The sequence below is a fragment of the Rhinopithecus roxellana genome, chromosome 6 (assembly GCF_007565055.1).
Source record: "Rhinopithecus roxellana isolate Shanxi Qingling chromosome 6, ASM756505v1, whole genome shotgun sequence".
NCBI lineage: Eukaryota > Metazoa > Chordata > Mammalia > Primates > Cercopithecidae > Rhinopithecus > Rhinopithecus roxellana.
The window spans coordinates 26,329,625-26,348,690 of NC_044554.1; the positions used below are offsets into that span (position 1 = coordinate 26,329,625).

Consider the following 19,066-nt stretch of genomic DNA (forward strand, 5'->3'; position numbering starts at 1 on the left):
TGGTCATTGCTAAACTATTTTATGATTTTTCTGAAGAAGTTTACAGAATCTTCTTCAGAGGTCTTAGGGAAGAAAAAAAAAAAAAGATTGTCTTGAGAGTTGGAAATCCTGCCGTTGTAACCAGTTGATCTATGGTTTCTGATTCTGTCATGCAACATATTTATTTTCCAGTTTCTTGTCATCTACAAATTCGATATGCCTGCCTTCTGTGTGTCATCCATGTTTCTGAGAAAAATATGAGGGCCAGGAATAGAGCCCTGTGACATGACATGTAGAAACTACCCTCCAGGTTCATGTCTTCATGAATCACCATCTTTTGTATTGTTCACGTAAATCTATTAGAGTAAGTTAAGCTAGCACAATCTGATTTATTTATTCTTAGTGAATTTAAGCTGGCTTCTAGTGGTCACTACTTTCTTTTTAAAGTGCTTGGAGACCATCCCTTTAATAATCCATTAGAATATCTTTCCAAATCACTGTGTTCTGTAGTTTGGGAAGTCAGCCTTCTTACCCTTTTTGAAAATTTATGCTACATTTATCATCTCATCTTCTAGCACCTCTCCATTCTTTGTGATTCCTCGATTATCCACAGAGAGCAATTCCATGGCCTGCCTACAAGGTCTTTTGGTTTCCTGGGATTTGCCCATCCAGTCCAGTAATTCATTTAGAATGGATCAATTGTTTGCTATCTTACATCTTTTTACCCATTTTAGAGTTTAATTTCTTCTCCCTTTTTCAGTCTGACAGTCATTCTCCTTGATAGAGAAGCCAGGAACAAAATAGGAGGGAGAGAGTTTTGCTTTTTCTTTATTATCTACTGCTGTTAACAATAAACCTTCCTTGTTTTGATGTTGTTATGTTGTTATGTTGTTTGTCTTTTTTTTTTTTTTTTGCTTATTTGCTTTTGTGACATGGGGATGGTGATAGGGCCTTAAACATAATTTTAAAATAGGGAATAAATGGTTGTCTTTAGTATTTTATTTTGTCTTTATTATTATTATTATTATTTGCAAGCATCAGCTAATTTGGAATTGTAGCTCTCCTGACATTATTCTTATAAACTCATTCCACTCTCTTATAGACCATCATTACATGCCCTCTTTCCATCTTTTAAAATACGTCCTTTAAAAATCTGACCTGGGAGAAATCTCTGTGAAGCCATATTGGTTACTTAAGTGCCACCCCTCTTTTCTTCCTGAGAGGATCATTTGTGATTGCAGTTACAGTTGAACATTTAGAAGCTGCTCAACCCTCTTAAACCATTTTTCCTTCTGAGTCTCATGCCATTGAATCATGCCTCTTTTCTTTGAATTTTTTGAAGTCCACCTTCCCCTCTTTGATTACCCTGAACTCCGAAATGACATAGTGACTCTCTCTGAATGTTCCTATCAATTTTCATTTTACCAACTATTTTTTTCTTCTTGGTCAGAATTAGGTCCAGAGTTGAAGTTCCCCTAATTGCTTCCTCTACCATCTGGGAGATAAAATTGTTACCAAAGTAAGTCAAGAACCTGTTGGGTGCCCTACTTCTAACCAAATGAGACTTCTAGTGGATATCTGGATGGTTGACACCCCCATCACCACACTTTCTTGCTTCTGTGTGTGTATTGTGTTGTGACAAGGATGCATCATCTATATCTTCCATCGAGCTGAGCAGTCTGTTCTGTACTCCCCAACCATTAGCACTTCTATTGCTCTCTCCTTTTTCCTTCACTCACAAGCTCTTAGCATGTTTCTACCCCAAACTCATGCGTTTCCACATAGATGTATGTTTCTTGGCCAGTAGTGCTACTCTGCCTCTCCTCCTAAGAATACCATTTGAAATTTAAATAAGCAAAGCAAGCAAGCTAGCCCCAACCATTCTTGGGTTCCCAGCCCAACAACTACAATCTTACAGTTAATTCCTCTGATACTGTATCTACCACTCAGTATTACAATCTCAATTTTCACTTCATTACCCTTGCCTCATATTTATATGTCGGCATCTGAAGCCTTAAGCATTTCTTCTGATGCCTGTCCCAGTTATTTTCTCCAGTGAATCACTTGGATAGTTTCAGCATCATTATGGTTCTTTCCAAGTCATGGATGCTGCCATCTGTAGAAATTGGTTTTATAGCTGTTTTTCTGGGCATTTTTCTCCCTACCTCACCACATTGTTTAAAGCCCCATTGATGGTTCCTGCCTGAAATTAGAGAGATTGGCTGAAGACCTTACAGACCCTTCCTAAGGCTAAGATTAATTAGTAGCCCCAACCCTTACATTAGCTGTGAAGTTCAGCCTCCTTTTCCTAGCTGGCTATTGCAGTTTGTGGACAGTAAAAGTAGCATTTGGTTTTACTTTCTGTTTATTTTCTCTCTTGTGGTCTGATGGAAATAAGTAGGGAAATGCCACAAGTGAGGCAGCGGGGAAGGAAAGTGGAAGGATGGGTGCAGGGCCTGTGTGGTCTGTTACAGCCTCACTACTGCCCTATTCCATTCCCTGTCTTTGGCAGTGGGTTGTTCCTCATATGCTTTGGAAGGTTTAAATTCCCAAGAACTCCCCATGTTCATTAATTATCCTTTTGTCTTCCCACCTTAGAGGGTTGTTGAAAGGATTATATGAGATGATATATGTTAAGTGCCTGGCACAGTGCTTAATAGATACTGAGCAACAAGTGGTAGCTATTGTTGTTGAAGGCATGAGATTTAACTTGTTAGCTACTGTAGCTGAGTCAGATTTTGAGTTCTTCAGAAATAACACTACTTGTAGGTTCTTCCCATGTTCTCTGAAGCAGAAAGTCAGTGCTAACTGTAAAGAGATGTTGAAGCACTGTGTTTTTTTCAGTGAGTAACTTGATTTAACAGATTTCTTATTCTGAAGAAATCCTTAGATTGAAGACAATCTGTGTTTGGTTAACAGAAGTAAACCTGTATATAGCACCTCTAACTTTAAGTGTTGGAAGGAACTATTTAATAACAGCTGTTATCATCACCATCACTAGCTGACATTTATTGAACACTTAACCACATGCTGGCTACTGTACTGAGCACTTTACATGCGTCATCTTACTTAACCTTCACAACAACACTGTGAACAAAGATTCCATGTTGTTCTCCATCAGGGAGGCAGAGTAAGAACTTGCCCAAAGTGACACACTAATAAAGGGTGGAGTCCATATGTGAGCCCCATGCTCCTAACACTACGCATCCTACCGCTCAAGCTAAAATATAGACGTTTCTTTTGTACCATTATTTTGTGTCAGCAACTACAAACGGGTGCATGAACCAGTTGGCCACTCTGCATGTTTTGGCGTAACTCCTTGCCTTTCTGCATGAGCTCCTACAAGTCTGTTACCATGTCCTTGGCTTTGTAATTGATGGTGGCTATTATCTGAATGAACAGGTGTGCAACTGCTTATATTCTTTTGGCTGAAGAGGAAGCAACAACCATTGCTGAAGCAGAAAAACTATTTAAGCAGGCCCTGAAGGCTGGAGATGGCTGTTACCGACGCTCTCAGCAGCTACAACATCATGGATCCCAGTATGAAGCCCAACATAGTAAGGTTTCCTCCAGGTTGATGCATTGGGGGATCAGAATTGTAAAAATTATTAATCAGAGCAAATTTTTAGTCCAGTTCAAAATATGATTCTAGACAAGAGAAAATATTGGCTTTTGCTTTATTTTTATTAATTTTCTTCTTTCCTGTAAGTGCAGTTAGTAAATAATTAACTTACAGCTTCATTACTGTTTATAGTCACATTCTCTTTCCTGCCCATAGATTCCTAACCCCAGAAATAAATGGCAGTAATCTTTGATGGTAACCTTTTTCCCTCCTGAGTTCTTACATATTTCTGTTCATCAGTCGCTTTTGCTCATAACTTTAAAACCCAGTTGGAAAACAGGATTTAAATTAGCCATAGTGTTAGCAAAGGTTTTATCTTATAGATCTTCTATAACATGGATTGAAATAGGACAGTTAAGAATATAAGTTCTTGGTGATTGTATCAGTATTTTCTGTTACATAAGAAACATTGGTATTGGCTTCCAGAGAGAAAGAGCCATGAGCTCCTAGTTATTTATCTTTTTTCTATTAAAATAATACCTTTTTAAACAAACAAACAAAAACTGCCTTTTTAAATTTAAGATAACGCTTTAAAACCTGAGACCTTTCACTTCAATATACTAAATGGAAAGTCAGTGACGCTTTGCGGGGGAACCATATAGAAAGAAAACAACGCAATCTTTTCTGGAATTCCCTGAGCCCCTCGTCTCATCAGTTTGTTTGTTGCTTAAGCAGAAATTTTGCAGTCTTTGTGGTAAGACAGTAAGTATTTCCATGGTCCAACCAAAATTCACAAAGTTATTTTGTTTCTCACTTAGTTTCTCCCTCCTGAAACTTAGGGAGTAGGGATGTATCTCCTTCATATTTGAGATTATAAAATTAAATGTTAATGTTAAACTTGGATTTGGTGTAGAAACTGACTGCATTAGTCCCCATAACTAAGGTGTCGGCAAAATCTTTGCATTACAGCCTGCATATACGTGAGTATGTCCTCACATGTACCACATCAATACCTAGATTTTTATTTTTATTTTGTAGCATCTATATGCTAATAAAATCTCTAATCACCATCTATGTCTCACTTTTTAATAAAAAAGTGTTTTAGTGTAATGCAGTGCATTTTGAAGACATGTAGTAAATGTGTATTTTGTGAACTAAATGGAAATCAATACATAAAATTACATAACCTATAATACATTAATTTTCTTTCTTTTCTTCTCTAAATTAAATCATTTCAACCTGTTGCCTAAATCTATCCAAAAATATAATCACATTTTTAAAATAATTTGTAGGTACTTGGCAAATTTTCAGCACACATCTTGTTCTCATTGTTTCAATCTTGAAATGTTAGGACTTTCGTCTTAACATCTTTTAATAGCTGCATATTATACATGTACTTAATCTGTAACAGGTGTGTCATATTTTTCTCAAACATGGTAATTTTTATTGAGGATTAAACACATGCATGTTCTCATTGGTCTGAAAACATCCAACAAGACATATAATTAAATAAAAGATTAAGATTAGAAGTTGTTAATGTACTTTTTAAGAGTCATTTTAGTGACTATTGTTACAACTATTTAGCTTGTCAATTCTTTCTCTAACACTAGGGTAGTTTTTCATTTTGTTGCATACTCTATTGTCATATCTGGAATGTGTTATATTGCCATCTAAAATCAACTGCTTAGGGGACCTGGAGATGATTATGATGTCACTAGTATTAGGGAAAGAATAATATGAAGCAGAAGTTCAAGATGAGGCTTCTCCAGACTTAATGTCAAGAATGAAACAAAAATAGTTCATCAGGATGCAACCTGAGATTCACCTCTGCATCTTTACCAAAAGAATGCACACTTGAAGAATGTGGAATTCCTGCTTGTAAACCGTATACGTTGTGGGCATGTTCATTTTCGCAGCACTTCGTGGCAGATGATTTTATTTATTATCAAATATTCAACATCCTCACTCAAAAGCATGGATTAGGTAACCAGTCACATGATTTGACCTTTGGGAGTCTAAATGCTTTTACTTTACTCGATATTCATTCTACTGTTAACCAAGTTGTCAGTGCTCTGAAGATTTCCTTTAGGGGCAAGGCAAATGGGCCTCTATGTTTTTTTTTTTAAATGTTGGTGTTTTATATCTCCCTCTTCAGGACGAGACACCAATGTCTTGGTGTACATCAAAAGAAGGCTAGCAATGTGTGCCAGAAGACTCGGGAGGACCAGGGAAGCAGTGAAAATGATGAGAGATGTGAGTTTGAGTTTGTGTTTGGGATCAGTGGCTTACAGATACAGGAGCCCGCTGAATGGCCACAGCAGTCTGTACCAGTGATGGTGTGGTGGTCCCATGGGTTCTGGAGCCAGACTGTGTGGGGTTCGACTTTAGTTCCCAATTTACTAGATGAATGATGTATGCTGGGCAAGTTACTCAACTTCTCTTTGCCCTAGTTTCTTCATCTCTAAAATGGGAACAACAGTAACCGTTCTCACAATTACTTCTTAGAATTTTTGTGAGGGCTACATGAGATAATACATACAAAGCTTTTAATAGGGTGGCTGGCATATTTTAAAAATCTGGATAGATGTCCTTATTAAACGTTTGGGGCTGCAGCCAGAAGCCAATGATGAGACCAGCCATGTTAGCAAACTGATTTTATTTTGTGTAGTTGTTAGGAAGATTCAAATTAATTATGGTTCAAATTGCTACTCTCAAATTTAATAATATGTGCTAATCCTATTGTAGTTGTTTCAAGCATTTTCCTAGATTCTTGAACCAGGATTCTGTATTAGTAGTAGTCAAGACAAAAGAAGAGAGGAAATAGGTGGGAGTTTTAAAAGAGAACCAAGGGAGGTTATTATTATGTAACTGTAAAACAAAACAGGTTTTAAGGGAAGCCAGTTGGGGAACTTGGATTTCCATGTTTTTTGTTAGTAGGAAATACTTTTCATAAAGAAACTGACACCGGTATGAATTGTATTTATAGGCTATTTTCTTTTTAAAAACAATCTCAGAAAACCTTTGTCAACATTTCATTCTTTTGCTGAATTAGAAGACATACTTACCTGCCTATTATAAAAACGAAAGAGCCAAGGGGCAAGATAAAAGTGGCATCTAGCTCAATTCTCGGCTCATGGATTTGAGCACAGGAGGACTGCACACTTGGTGAGCCTTTTCAGAGTTTGTCTCTGGAAAGACAGTTATTCTTGTGAATTCCCAGTTACTCTTTGGAGGAGGGAGCACCAACACACAACGTTCACTCCGGGTTATTTCTGCAAGTTGCAGCATGATGTGAGTAGGCCCAAGTGAGACTCATGCTTTGGTTTTGGCCACTCTATTAGGCAACAGTGTAGCCCCCAAATCTGAGGTGAGGAACTAGAAGGGAAGGTGTTAAAGTATTTCTCTTCGACTGCAGGTGATAGATGCTCTCTAGGCAGAGCCACTGCAAAGAGAATCTCCCTCAATTAAATTATTTTGTTTGAAGGAAGAATTCAAAGAACGTTATATGGTGTAAGTGCTAATTTTAAGAAAAGGAGATTTCTGCCAAGATATGAACTTGTTCTCAAAGCTTTTTAACTTACAGAAATTCCATCCTTTGATATACTGCATCCCTCTGCCAGTCACTTTGGCTCTAAAGGGGCTGGGAATTTTAGGAAGGATGAGGTATTTCTCTATCTTAACCTGGCCCAGCCACATTCAGCCTGTAACAGAGTTTTCTTAACTTTAATTAGCTTGGAACAGGCATGCATTGAGGAGCTAATTTTGGTGATTTTCTTGAGTGCTTAAGCAACTTAATAGGAAGAACAAATTCTGATGATTTTAATTTCAGGGTTTTTTTTCTGTCAGTCTCCTGGTTATCATCGTTTTCAGTACATATCAAATTTCATGTGATGAAAATCAATGCACCTACATTATGATTTGCTTTTTGTTTACTGTTATTTTGTATTTACAATTCCACTGATTGACCTAGTTCACATTATAGATCTCGAGGGAGAGACGGATGCAATGGGAGAAACACTGGGCAGGAAGTCAAAACACCTGGATGTGTATCTCAGCTTTTCTCTTTACCAGCTTCGTGACCCAAGGCAACTTATTAATGCCTTTTATGTGCTTTTCATTTAGTCTTCTGTAAATTGGGGATAATAATTCTTACCTGAAAGGATAATTGACAGGGAGAATTAAATAAGATAATGTGAAAACACCTGACATATGGTAGGCATGCTTACAATTTTTGTTCCGATTTTTCTCCATTGTATAAATATACCATCATTTGCTTGACCGTTCTCCTGATGGACATTTTACAATATTTCTAATTTATTTTTCTTAAATGAATTGATCACTCAATTAATTTCTCTCTCCCTCTCTCCACATATGTGTATACATACATACACATACATATTTATGCATGTTTGTATATATATGTGTGTTTCTTATATTACATTTCTAAAAAATCTGTCATATTCTTAGAATACCAATACATGTGCTCCTTTTTCTGGATTTATGGAGCATCCAGTAGACATGGGCCCTCTGGTATAGCAGTCCTGTAAGGAACACTATCAGACATGGTAGAGATATGTTTTGAAGAGAAATATTTGAAGTGCTCCTTCCTTCAGGGACTCCTTTTATCAATCCTTGCACCACAAACAGAGGAGGGAAGGCTGAGGACCCTTCTCTTTGTTAAAGCTATGACTGTTCCCAGCCTTGCAGGAGACAGTTGTTGACCAGGCCTAATTTGTTTGGCTCCTCTCCGGTCAGGGGTCATAGATAACTACGACTTCACTAAGAGGTTCACTCCTTTAACAGCATGCACATAAACTATCTTGCTGGAAGACTTTTTCCGATAAAACAGCTCAGTAGATTCCAGACAGCCTGCTGATAGAGGCTTAGGCAGGATGATCTAATTTCTCGTTAAGACACAGCCATCCTCTCCCCATATGCATGAGTTTAAAACTTTCCTAGAGCAGATTTCAAAGTAGAAATAGAAATGTCAGAGTTGGAATGCCTTCCATGTAGAAAGCAGAATCATTTAAAGAAATTTCTCTGGAAACACCTTAAGGAAGGGGAAACTGTTAATTGATAAGAGATTCTGAAAAAGAATAAAGAGGAATTCTGGGAAGGCCAGCAGTAGATAATTTCTTGTATTTCCATGGCAATACACCTGTGAAATATTGATGAGGTAAACATGTCGACTCCTTAACATCAAGATTCATCACTTCTCATTTTTTAAAGCAACACATTAATTATTTTGAATTCCCAGGATGTTTTTCAAAAATACTCATTTTAATTAGCTTCCTTTTGCAATCACGAATATGGAAGCCGCACCTTACTGCTGAAGGAATATTTTGGCAGTAGGCAGAGCTAAGAAAGCATACCGACTTTTTCTTGCTTTCTTTCTTTCCTGCTTTCCTTCTTTCTTTTCTTTTCTTTCTTTCAACAGGGTCTCACTCTGATGCCCAGGCTGGAGTGCAGTGGCACGATCTTGGCTCACTACAGCCTTGACATCCCAAGCTCTACTGGTTTCCCCACCTCAGCCTCCCAAAGAGCTGGGACTACCGGTGCACACCACCATGTCTGGCTACATTTTGTATTTTTTGTAGAGACTGGGTTTTGTTATGTTGCCCAGGCTGATCTTGACCTCCACGGCTCCAGCAGTCCACCCACTTTGGCCTCCCAAAGTTCTGGGATTACTGGCCTTGCATGCTGGCTTTTGAACATCACTGTAATGTAAGGTGTTATTTATTATTCAAAATAAAAAGGGTTGCATTTTCTGCTCTATTAAATTTAAGGAAAGATCTTTCTGCTTGCTCTCATGTTTGGTAATTTCGCCTCTTTAACATTTAATATACAATACAATTTCTCTTTTCCTTTTGACATCTACTATTTAGCTAACCCCAAGTTTTCCTTCTGTCTTTTCCTGGCCCTATTTGAGTAGATTTGGAATGAATGTCATAGGGCTGATGACTATGGTCTGGCCCCTTAGCCATACACTGTCAGAATTGGCATGGATAAACTAATAAGGATGGGATAGATTGCCTGTATGAAAGAACCCGAAAGCTCCTGTGCCTGGGTCATTTGATCTAGGGCAGGATTTCTCAGCCTCAGCACTATTGACATTTTGGGTCAGATAAATCTTTGCTGTGGGGAGCTGTCTTGTGCATTGTAGGATGTTTAGCAGCATCCTAAGCTTCCACCTACTAGATGCTAATTGCAACTTAACCCCTGTACCTCCCCGGTTGTGACAAAAAAAGGTGTCTCCAGAAGTTGCTAAATGTCCCCTGGGGGGCAAAATCATCCCCCATTAAGAACCACTGATCTAGAGCATCTTGAGGTGAGTAGATCTGTTTCAGGGCCAACATTGGGTGTGTTTTTTGTTTGTTTGTTTTGTTTTGTTTTGTTTATTTATTTATTTTTGACATGGAGTCTCTCTCTGTCACCAGGCTGGAATGCAGTGGCACGATCTTGGCTCACTGCAGTCTCCCAGGTTCAAGTGATTCTCCTGCCTCAGCCTCCCGAGTACCTGGGACTACAGGCATGTGCCACCACACCCAGCTAATTTTTTTTTTTTTTTTTTTTTTTGAGATGGAGTCTCGCTCTGTGGCCCAGGCTGGAGTGCAGTGGCCGGATCTCAGCTCACTACAAGCTCCGCCTTCCGGGTTTACGCCATTCTCCTGCCTCAGCCTCCCGAGTAGCTGGGACTACAGGCGCCCGCCACCTTGCCCGGCTAGTTTTTTTGTATTTTTTTAGTAGAGACGGGGTTTCATCGTGTTAGCCAGGATGGTCTCGATCTCCTGACCTCATGATCCGCCCGTCTCAGCCTCCCAAAGTGCTGGGATTACAGGCTTGAGCCACCGCGCCCGGCCCTAATTTTTGTATTTTTAATAGAGATGGGGTTTCACTGTGTTGGCCAGGATGGTCTCCATCTCTTGACCTCATGATCCACCCACCTCGGCCACCCAAAGTGCTGGGATTACAGGCGTGAGCCACTGTGTCCAGCCCAGACTTTGGGTTTTTATCCACTCTGTGTGTTAGGAGTCTGGGCTTCCCTTAGTGTGGGTGTAAGCCTCTGAAGCACCCCTAGATTTGACCAACCTGGTTTTGGGGGCTGTTTTGCCCAAATGAGATTCCTTGAAGATCCATCCCAGGGTAGGAAGAGTAAATCAATGTGGTGGGGTCCTGGTGGGAGGGCTGACAAAGAGGAGAATGTGATGTGGGGTGGTGGTCTCCCTTGCCCCTCATGCATGCTTTGAGATAATTGTTTACTTCATTTCTGTAAATCTACAGTTCCTTTGAAAGTAGACTCTGACGTTATCACCTTTCCCCCTTCCTTTTTGCAGTTTCCTGCCAACCTCTGAGCCATTCTCCCTCACTCTTATTTCACTCTCTCTGCAACACTACCTCTTCCCGTATCCTGGCCTCTCCTTTCTCACAGATCGTCATGCTGTTCTTGAAACATTTTAGTTACTTGATTTTAGAAAACCATACTCTTAGTTTTCCTAAAATCCCATAATCTCTTTGCTAGATTTTCCTCATCTTTGTGACTTCCAAAGTTTGAAGTGTCCCCTGGCCAGTTCTGGGTGGCTACATTCAATCTCAGAATTTTAAAATATCATCTCAATGACAAATATTTCTGTAGTGTTTACTGTGTCCTAGGTATTGTTCTAGGTGCTTTACAAATATAACCTCATTTTCCTAACAACCCTTGGTACTTGTAAAAGGTCTTGTAATAAGGTAGTATTTCTGAAAGTGTGGTCTACAACTACCTGTATCAGAAGTGCCCAGGGTGCTAGTTTAGTACTCACTTCACAGGGTAGATGTCAGGATTAAATAGGATATTTCAAGCAAAGCACTTGGGACCAGACTTCATGAGTAATAAGTACTCAGTGTTGCTGTTCTTACCGTTATTGTCCAAGAGATATTGTTAAGTGAAAAGGAAAAGTATAAACATTAGGTATAATTTGATTCCATTTTTTCAATTAAAAATATACCCTAAGAGAGACTAATAGTTCTCAAACTTTTTCGTCTCAGAACCCCTTTAAAATAATTGAGGACCCCTAAACCTTTGTGTGAGTTTACCTATTGATATTTACCATTTTAGAAAATTAAAACTGAGAAATTTGAAAAGATGTTAAAATAATAATTACAAATACATTATATGTTAACACAAATAACATTGTTATGAAAACTATATTGTTCAAACAAAAAAAAGTAAGAAGAGTGACATTACTTTTATACTTTTACGAATCTCTCTAGTGTCCAGATAAACAGGAGACAGCTGGAGGCTAAGATCTGCTTCTGTATTCAGTCTATGGTGATATTACCCAACAGGTGACCTCTTGGAGTGGGAGAGGCAGAGTGAAAAAGGCAAAGAAAAACCTTATTATTATGAAAATAGTTTTGATCTAAGGACCCCCTGAAAAGATGTCAAATACTCTCAGTGGCTCATACTTGTAATTCCAGCACTTTGGGAGGCCAAGACAGGCAAATTGCTTGAGCTCAGGAGTTGGACACTAGCCTAGACAGCCTGATGAAACCCCATTTCTACCAAAAAAAAATTAGCTGGGCATGGTGGTATATGCTTGTCATCCCCAGCTACGCAGGAGGCTGAGGTGGGAGGATCACCTGAGCCTGGGAGGCCAAGGCTGCAGTGAACTGTGATCAGACCACTGCACTCCAGCCTGGGTGACAGAGTAAGACCCTGTCTCAAAAACAAAACAAAACTCCGGGGTTTCCCTAACCATACCTCCAGGGGTTCCCTGACCATGCCTTGAGAGTCACTTCTATAAAACCTTGATTATAGAGGAAGTCTATAGCAGTAAGATTATAGCCATCTTTCTATTTTTTGTATTTAGGTAATGTTGAATATTATATGTGCTATTTGTATTTTCTTATGATGATAAAAATAAAAATTAAAAATAAAGATCAAGACCGCTTTCAAAAGAATGAAGTAGTGGATGCAAAAAAGGTAGAAAATGGCCGGGCATGATGGCTCACGCCTGTATTCCCAGCACTTTGGGAGGCCGAGGCGGCGCAGACTGCTTGAGCCCAGGAGTTCGAGACCAGCGTGGGAAACGTGGTAAAACCCCATCTCTACTAAAAATTCAAAAATTAGCCAGGCATGGTGGCACATGCCTGTGGTTCGTGGTCCCAGCTGCTTGAGAGGCTGAGGCAGGAAGATCTCTTAGGCCTGAGGTTAAGGCTGCAGTGAGCCATGATTGTGCCACTGCATTCCAGCCTGGGCAGCAGAGGGAGACCCCATTTCAAAAAAAAAAAAAGTAGAAAATGGGGTAGACACAGGGAAATACGGATGTAGTGAAGAAAAACTTCATCCACCTAGAATTTTAGCTTAAAACCAGACCTGTGACTAGTTTATTCCCAGGCATATTAGTTTCCTGGAACTGGGATAACAAAATACCCCAAACTAGATAGTTTAAACAACAGAAATTTATTCTCTCACAATTCTGGAGGCTAGGAGTCCAAAAACAAGGCAAGTGGCAGAGCCGTCCTCCCTCTGAAAGCTCTAGGGAGGAATCCTTATTTGCCTCTTCCAGCTTCTGGTGTTTGCTGGCAATCTCTGACATTCCTTGGCTTGTAGCTGCATTACCCCAGTCCCTGCCTCTGTCTTCACATGGCATTCTCCCTGTGTGTTTGTGTGTTTCTGTGTATAGATTTCCCTCCTGTCATAAGGATATAAGTCATATTGTATTTATGACCTCATCTTAACTTGATTGTTTCTGCAGAAACCCTATTTCTGATAAGGTCACATTCATAGGTACTGAGGGTTAGGATGTCAACATATCTTTCTGGGGGACACAATTTAACCCACAATAGCAGGTCATATATAAAAACAAAATATAGATACCCTGTATAAACTTTCATTCTTCTGAAACTTCACTGCTATATCAGCCCAGCTATAAACATGTTTTGCGTGCCTCTGACCATGTTAAACCCACTCTCAGCCTAGTATGTAAAGATGATAGCTGCTGACTATCCCTCTGTGTTCTTACACTTGGCTCCTTTAAAAAAATAGTCAGAGGGAGCTGCTTGTGTCCTTTCTGCATTTTCATCATCATCTACAGGATTCCCAGCTGAGAACTACAGGCTTTTTAGTTTTTATCAATAACCTACAGAGTGAGTATTACTATGTGCCATACATTCTGCTAAGAAATTTACAAATACTGTGTCATTTAACTCACACATACCGTGAATGTCCTATAAAATTACAAAGGTAATTTATGCTCATTGTGACAAGTCAGAGAATTGAAGGAGTTGTGATATCACCTCCACTTCTACAGTGCCATCGCACTGAGGAAGTCAACACATACAGTTTAGCCTGTATCTTTCCAGCTCCTTTTCTCATACAAATACGTATCTGATCATGTAGGGATTTTGAGCAGAGTTGATTCATATTTTAACCGAGGTTCTCGGAGAGAATGAGCCTCAATTTCTGAGCGTCTCCCTTGGGGGCTCCCTCACTCAAGAAGACATACAAGTTTCGAGGTAATACAGTGCCATTTCCCTTGATGTCTTTTCTCACTTATTTTATCCCTATTCTCAATTTTTATCTCAAATCAGTTACTTTTGTGATCCCTTTATTAATGAGAAATTAGGGCTGGATGTCCAGACAGAGACAGGTTCTTCAGCCACATTTTAAAAGCATGTGAAAGGGTAACTGAAGCTCACTAAATTTTGAGCTTCTTGAATGCGAGTGCTCTGTTTTTCTTGTGTGTGCCTCTGAACACACAGAGCAGTATCATGTAGACAGAGGCAGTCAGTAAAATCTTTGAATTGGTAAGCCAGAGAGCTGTGGCTTACAAATTCCCAGTCAAGGCTTTGCACCTGTGACCTTTGATTCCCAGCTTCTTGTTGATTATGACACCTCTTTGTTACTGGTTTAATTCTGATTTTCTACCTTCCTTGAAAGTGATAGTATTTGTTTTAAAAAATAATGTAAATTACAATGAGTTCTACTTGGAAAATTATTGCAGATGCTCAGTATATACCTTTTGTAAGTCATTAGAGGTATCCTGGGGTGTGAATGATTGACCTTTGGGAATTAGTGTGATAGTATGAATAGTGTGAGGATGCCCTTTAAATGATTTATGAAAAGGAACACTTATAATGAAAGCATACTTTACAAAATATACACCTCTGAGACGAATCAAAGTCAATAGAACATTAAGTACTGTTGATCTGCATTTGTGCCCACTTATGTTCATGAGGGGAAATCTTTATGAAATCAGTGATTTGTAAAAGAGAAATATTATGCTCTTCCAAAATTGTTTGTAAAACGTATTTTAGAGAACATTTTACAACATGAATTCTGCTTTTATTGCAAAGGTACAAAGATCTCTTTAGGAGGAAAAATGCAAAATGAATGTTTTGGAGGTAATTTCTATTGCCATTTGTTTCCCCTTTTTCTCATTCTTAAGTTTTCTAGTTACTTCCTTCTCTGCCTTTCCATTCCAAAGGTCACATTATTTCCCCTGTATACAGTGTTTCTTTTTTTTTTTTTTCTTAAAATTGTCATGGATCATATTGGTTGTTTGGTTGATGAATCGATCTCAGTGTTGTTGAGCTTGAATGTTGAAGAAGTAAAGTACCATTATGTGGGGATGGGGAGTGGTAAGAGTACCTTTCTTACCTCAGGCAATCAAGTGTCACCTAAACAGTTACTTTAAAAGCTTTGAAGATATGCAGGTGTATCATTGAACTAAAGACAAAATATACAGTGAAATATGTTAATTCCTCTAAGTGTTTCTGAAATGATTGTTGGCATGTTTCTAGATTTTCTTTGCGGTACTTACAAATAAAGGAAAAGTGAGTCTTGAAAGTAGATGCTAGACAAAATCACACTGATCTTCAAAGTTCTTTATATCAACCCCTGCCTTCTTTTTGATTTTTGATCTGAATTGCTTTTCTGGACTTGCCTGATACTAAGTTTACTTATTCAGTAAATTATTGACAATTAGTGTGTCATGGAGAAAGGAAAAGAATTTAACTAATTGTCACGCGCATCCATGTGAAGAGATCACCAAACAGGCTTTGTGTGAGCAATAAAGCTTTTAAATCACCTGAGTGCAGGCGGACTGAGTCCGAAAAAGGAGTCAGCAAAGGGAGATAGGGGTGGGGCAGTTTTACAGGATTTGGGTAGGTAGTAGAAAATTATAGTTAAAAGGAGTTGTTTTCTTGTAGGCGGAGGGGGCTGAGTCACAAGGTGCTTGGTGGGGAGCTCCTGAGATTCATTGTCCAGGAGAAGGAATGTCACAAGGTCAATTGATCAGTTAAGGTGGGGCAGGAATAAGTCACAACGGTGGACTGTCATCAGTTAAGGCAGGAACTGGCTATTTTCACTTCTTTTGTGGTTCTTCAGTTGCTTCAGGCCATCTGGATGTATGTGTGCAGGCTTGGACTCAGAGGCCTGACACTAATGAGAGCAAATAATAGATTTACCAACTGTTTATTTACCTAATGGTAACCACATCAGTAATGATGAATCATTTTTTATGAGAATTCTACTCTGTATTCACCATGCATAGTGAAGCAGGTGGTAAACAACCCCTGATGCAGGTGAGAGTTTTAGCTGAAAATAGTGTTATTTTACTTGCCATGGTATTTCTATTTACATGACTGATAACCTAAGCTGTCACTATCAGGATTTCTCATATGCTGGGTGCTCATTTTCCAGGGTATTGAGTAGTATACCCTGCTAAGTAGAACCTTCCATTTATATGGCTGGCTAGATGCCTGCCATCTGAGTGAGTGATTTAGCTTCCCTCCTCAAAACTCCTGTTTTGGGCCTGCTTTTCCAGGCACTGATGTTGGGTTTCTGTTTCCCAGCTATACCTATACCAATTCTTCCCTCGGATGCCTGCTGTTCTGCTTTTCACCTTCCCAGGATTCAGTCCTGGTTTCCACTTAGTGGCTCCAGTCAGGACTGCCATTTTTCTGGTCCGCATTTTCTCTCATTCTTTTTACCCTTTAGCATTGATTTTGATCATGACATACCCATATTGCCCTAAACCACCCACCATTCATCCATTCGTTTATTCAAAAAAAAAGTATTGACTCTCTACTCCATGTCAGCCCCTGTTCAAGGTGATTGGTATAATTGGTGAACAGAATAAAGAATCTTACTCTTACACGGCTTATATTCTAGCAGGGAGGAAAGACCAAAAATAATAAGCACAATAAGTATGTTTTTATAGTATATTAGAAAGTGAAAAATGCTGTGGGAAAAAACATAAGGTACAGCAGTACAGGGAGGATGAGGAAAGCCAGTGGGTAGAGAATGTGGAGGGCAGGAAGTCACATTTTTCAGTGGGATGATCAGGTATATGTGACCAAAGACTGAAGGAGATGACGAAGTTAGTCATGTGATGTATTTTCAAAGGCCCTGAGGCAGCAGTATGTCTGGAGTGTTCAAGCAGCAGCAAAGGAATCCTGGGTGGATGAAACAGAATAAGCCCAGGGAAGAGAAGGGAGGGAGCTTAAAGATCATACAGGGCTTAAGGATCACAGTAAGGATTTCAGCTTTTACTCTGGGTGAAATGGAGAGCTTTGCAAGGTTTTGAACAGAGGAGTGACATGACCAGTCTTAATTTTTACAGGCTGCTGTGTAGCAGCGGAGAAGCGGAAGAGTGTTATATTAATCTTGGCGAGCCACAATGGCAGCTCAGGTCAGAGTGGTAGTAGAGGAGGTGGCGTGAAGTGATCAGATTCTAGATATGCTTTAAAGGCAGGACTAACAGAATTTGCTAATTAATCAGATGTACAGTACAAGAAAAAAGAGAAGTCAAGGTTGATTCTAAGTATTTGCCTTGAAAGGGAAGGAGTTTGTGTCAGCTAAGATGTGAAAACCTGGGGTGAGAGAGGTTTTTTGAGAGAAAATTATGAGTTCAGTTTTGAACATGTTACATTTGAGAGAGCACCTATTCATTTTTATCTTGAGTAGTGACTTCTTGATCTTCTTGTGGACTATTAACAAATTTATACTTTGTTGGGACATTTTGGGGCATTTGATTAGATCCCTCTTAAAGTATAGTTGGTGAGGAACTTCAGGAAGATAAAATCTAATTGATTTCAGAGAAACTGTGACTATAACAGTCTTGCAGAATATAGAGTGTAGTGTCATGTGTGTGTTTAATTTATATGTCTATAGATCTCTTCTTCTTCTCTGTTTTACTCAACACTGTTTTTCAGGTCTGTCCGTTTTTGCTCTTTGTACCTCTTGTATCTAGTTTGTAGTTTCTAACTGCTGCATCATATTCCATGTTGTGTTCTTACTCTGTTTTACTTAACCTTTCCTCTAGTGAAGGACCTCCAGGTTTCTTCTAACTTCCCATCATCCCAGCAGTGCTGCAGTGAACATCCTTGTAGACATGTGAGAAACATTCACTAGACTGTGGGATTATGTACATGCTTGATTCCAGTGAGTCCTGCCATTTCACTCTTCAGAATGGCTGCCTATGTTTAAATTCTTACGAGCAATACCTGACTATGCCCATGTATCCCAGTACTAGGCTCTGCTTCAAGCATGTCTATATTTAATATACATATTTATATATTTAAAAAATTTATTACATATAGCTTTTCATCATGTTATTTCATAATTTAAAAATACTATATAGTTTTTTTCTTCCTTTTCATTTTGTATTTTATTTGGCTATTTTTACTCTTATTTTCCCTGATTAGTCTTGGCAGAGGTTGTCTATTTTGCCAGTCTTTTAAAAACAATTAGGTTTCGTTTATTTCCTCACCTTTTTTGTTTTTATTCTGTTTTTTCTTTCCATATTTGTGTTATTGTTTCTTCTCCTCCTCATCCTTCTCCCCCTCCATCCTCTGTGTTTGTTGTCTTTTTACCATTTGATTGTAAGCATTTTTAAATTTCTTTATAATTTCATTTTACCCTGTATAGTATGTTTTAACCCCCTGTCATTGATTGATTTTTTTTTTCTTTACATTATGCTTAGAAAACATACATCATATGATATTGATTTGGGGAGAATTTATGGACACTTCCCATGAGGCCTAGTATATCATCAGGTTTAATAAATGTTATATCTGTGTTTGAAAGGAATATAATCCCTGATGGGTGTAAAGATTTATATGTATTTACTAATTTGAGCTTATAAACCATATTATTCAAATCTTGTATATCAGCTTATTTTGTCTCTTTGCTCTATCAGTTTCTAAGAAGAATGTGATAGAATATTCACCTCCAACTGTTTATTAATCTGTTTTTCATGCTCAGTTATTTGTTCCTTTATATATTCTAAGGTTCTGTTGTTGGGTGCATTTATGTTGGTGATTATTATGACTTACTGATATGTTATTATGAGTATACAATGTCCTTTATATTCATCTTCCTTGAATCTTTTAACTTGTGTTAAGAATACCTACTCTAACTTATTGGGATTCATATTTACCTGGTTTATTGTTGTCTAAATTTTATAATCAAGCTTCCTGTAAGTTTTTGATGGATCATTTGGATCTGTAAAATTTTTGATGAATATTGTCTGTATTCAA

General features: G+C 38.6%; 1 protein-coding gene across 16 annotated transcripts in view; it reads left to right on the plus strand.

The window, feature by feature from the left end:
* The window catches only part of ST7 (suppression of tumorigenicity 7), a 278,422-nt gene that overhangs the window by 178,025 nt on the left and 81,331 nt on the right, over window positions 1-19,066 (plus strand). For 9 of the 16 annotated variants that reach the window (XM_030932964.1, XM_030932969.1, XM_030932973.1 and 6 more), the window contains 2 exons: window positions 3,382-3,536; window positions 5,697-5,794. In XM_030932964.1, the coding sequence (XP_030788824.1) occupies window positions 3,382-3,536; window positions 5,697-5,794 (253 nt within the window). Of the gene's footprint in view, window positions 1-1,429; window positions 1,499-3,381; window positions 3,537-5,696; window positions 5,795-19,066 lie in introns of all 16 variants that reach the window. The other 7 variants (XM_030932961.1, XM_030932965.1, XM_030932960.1 and 4 more) reach the window with 1 other exon arrangement.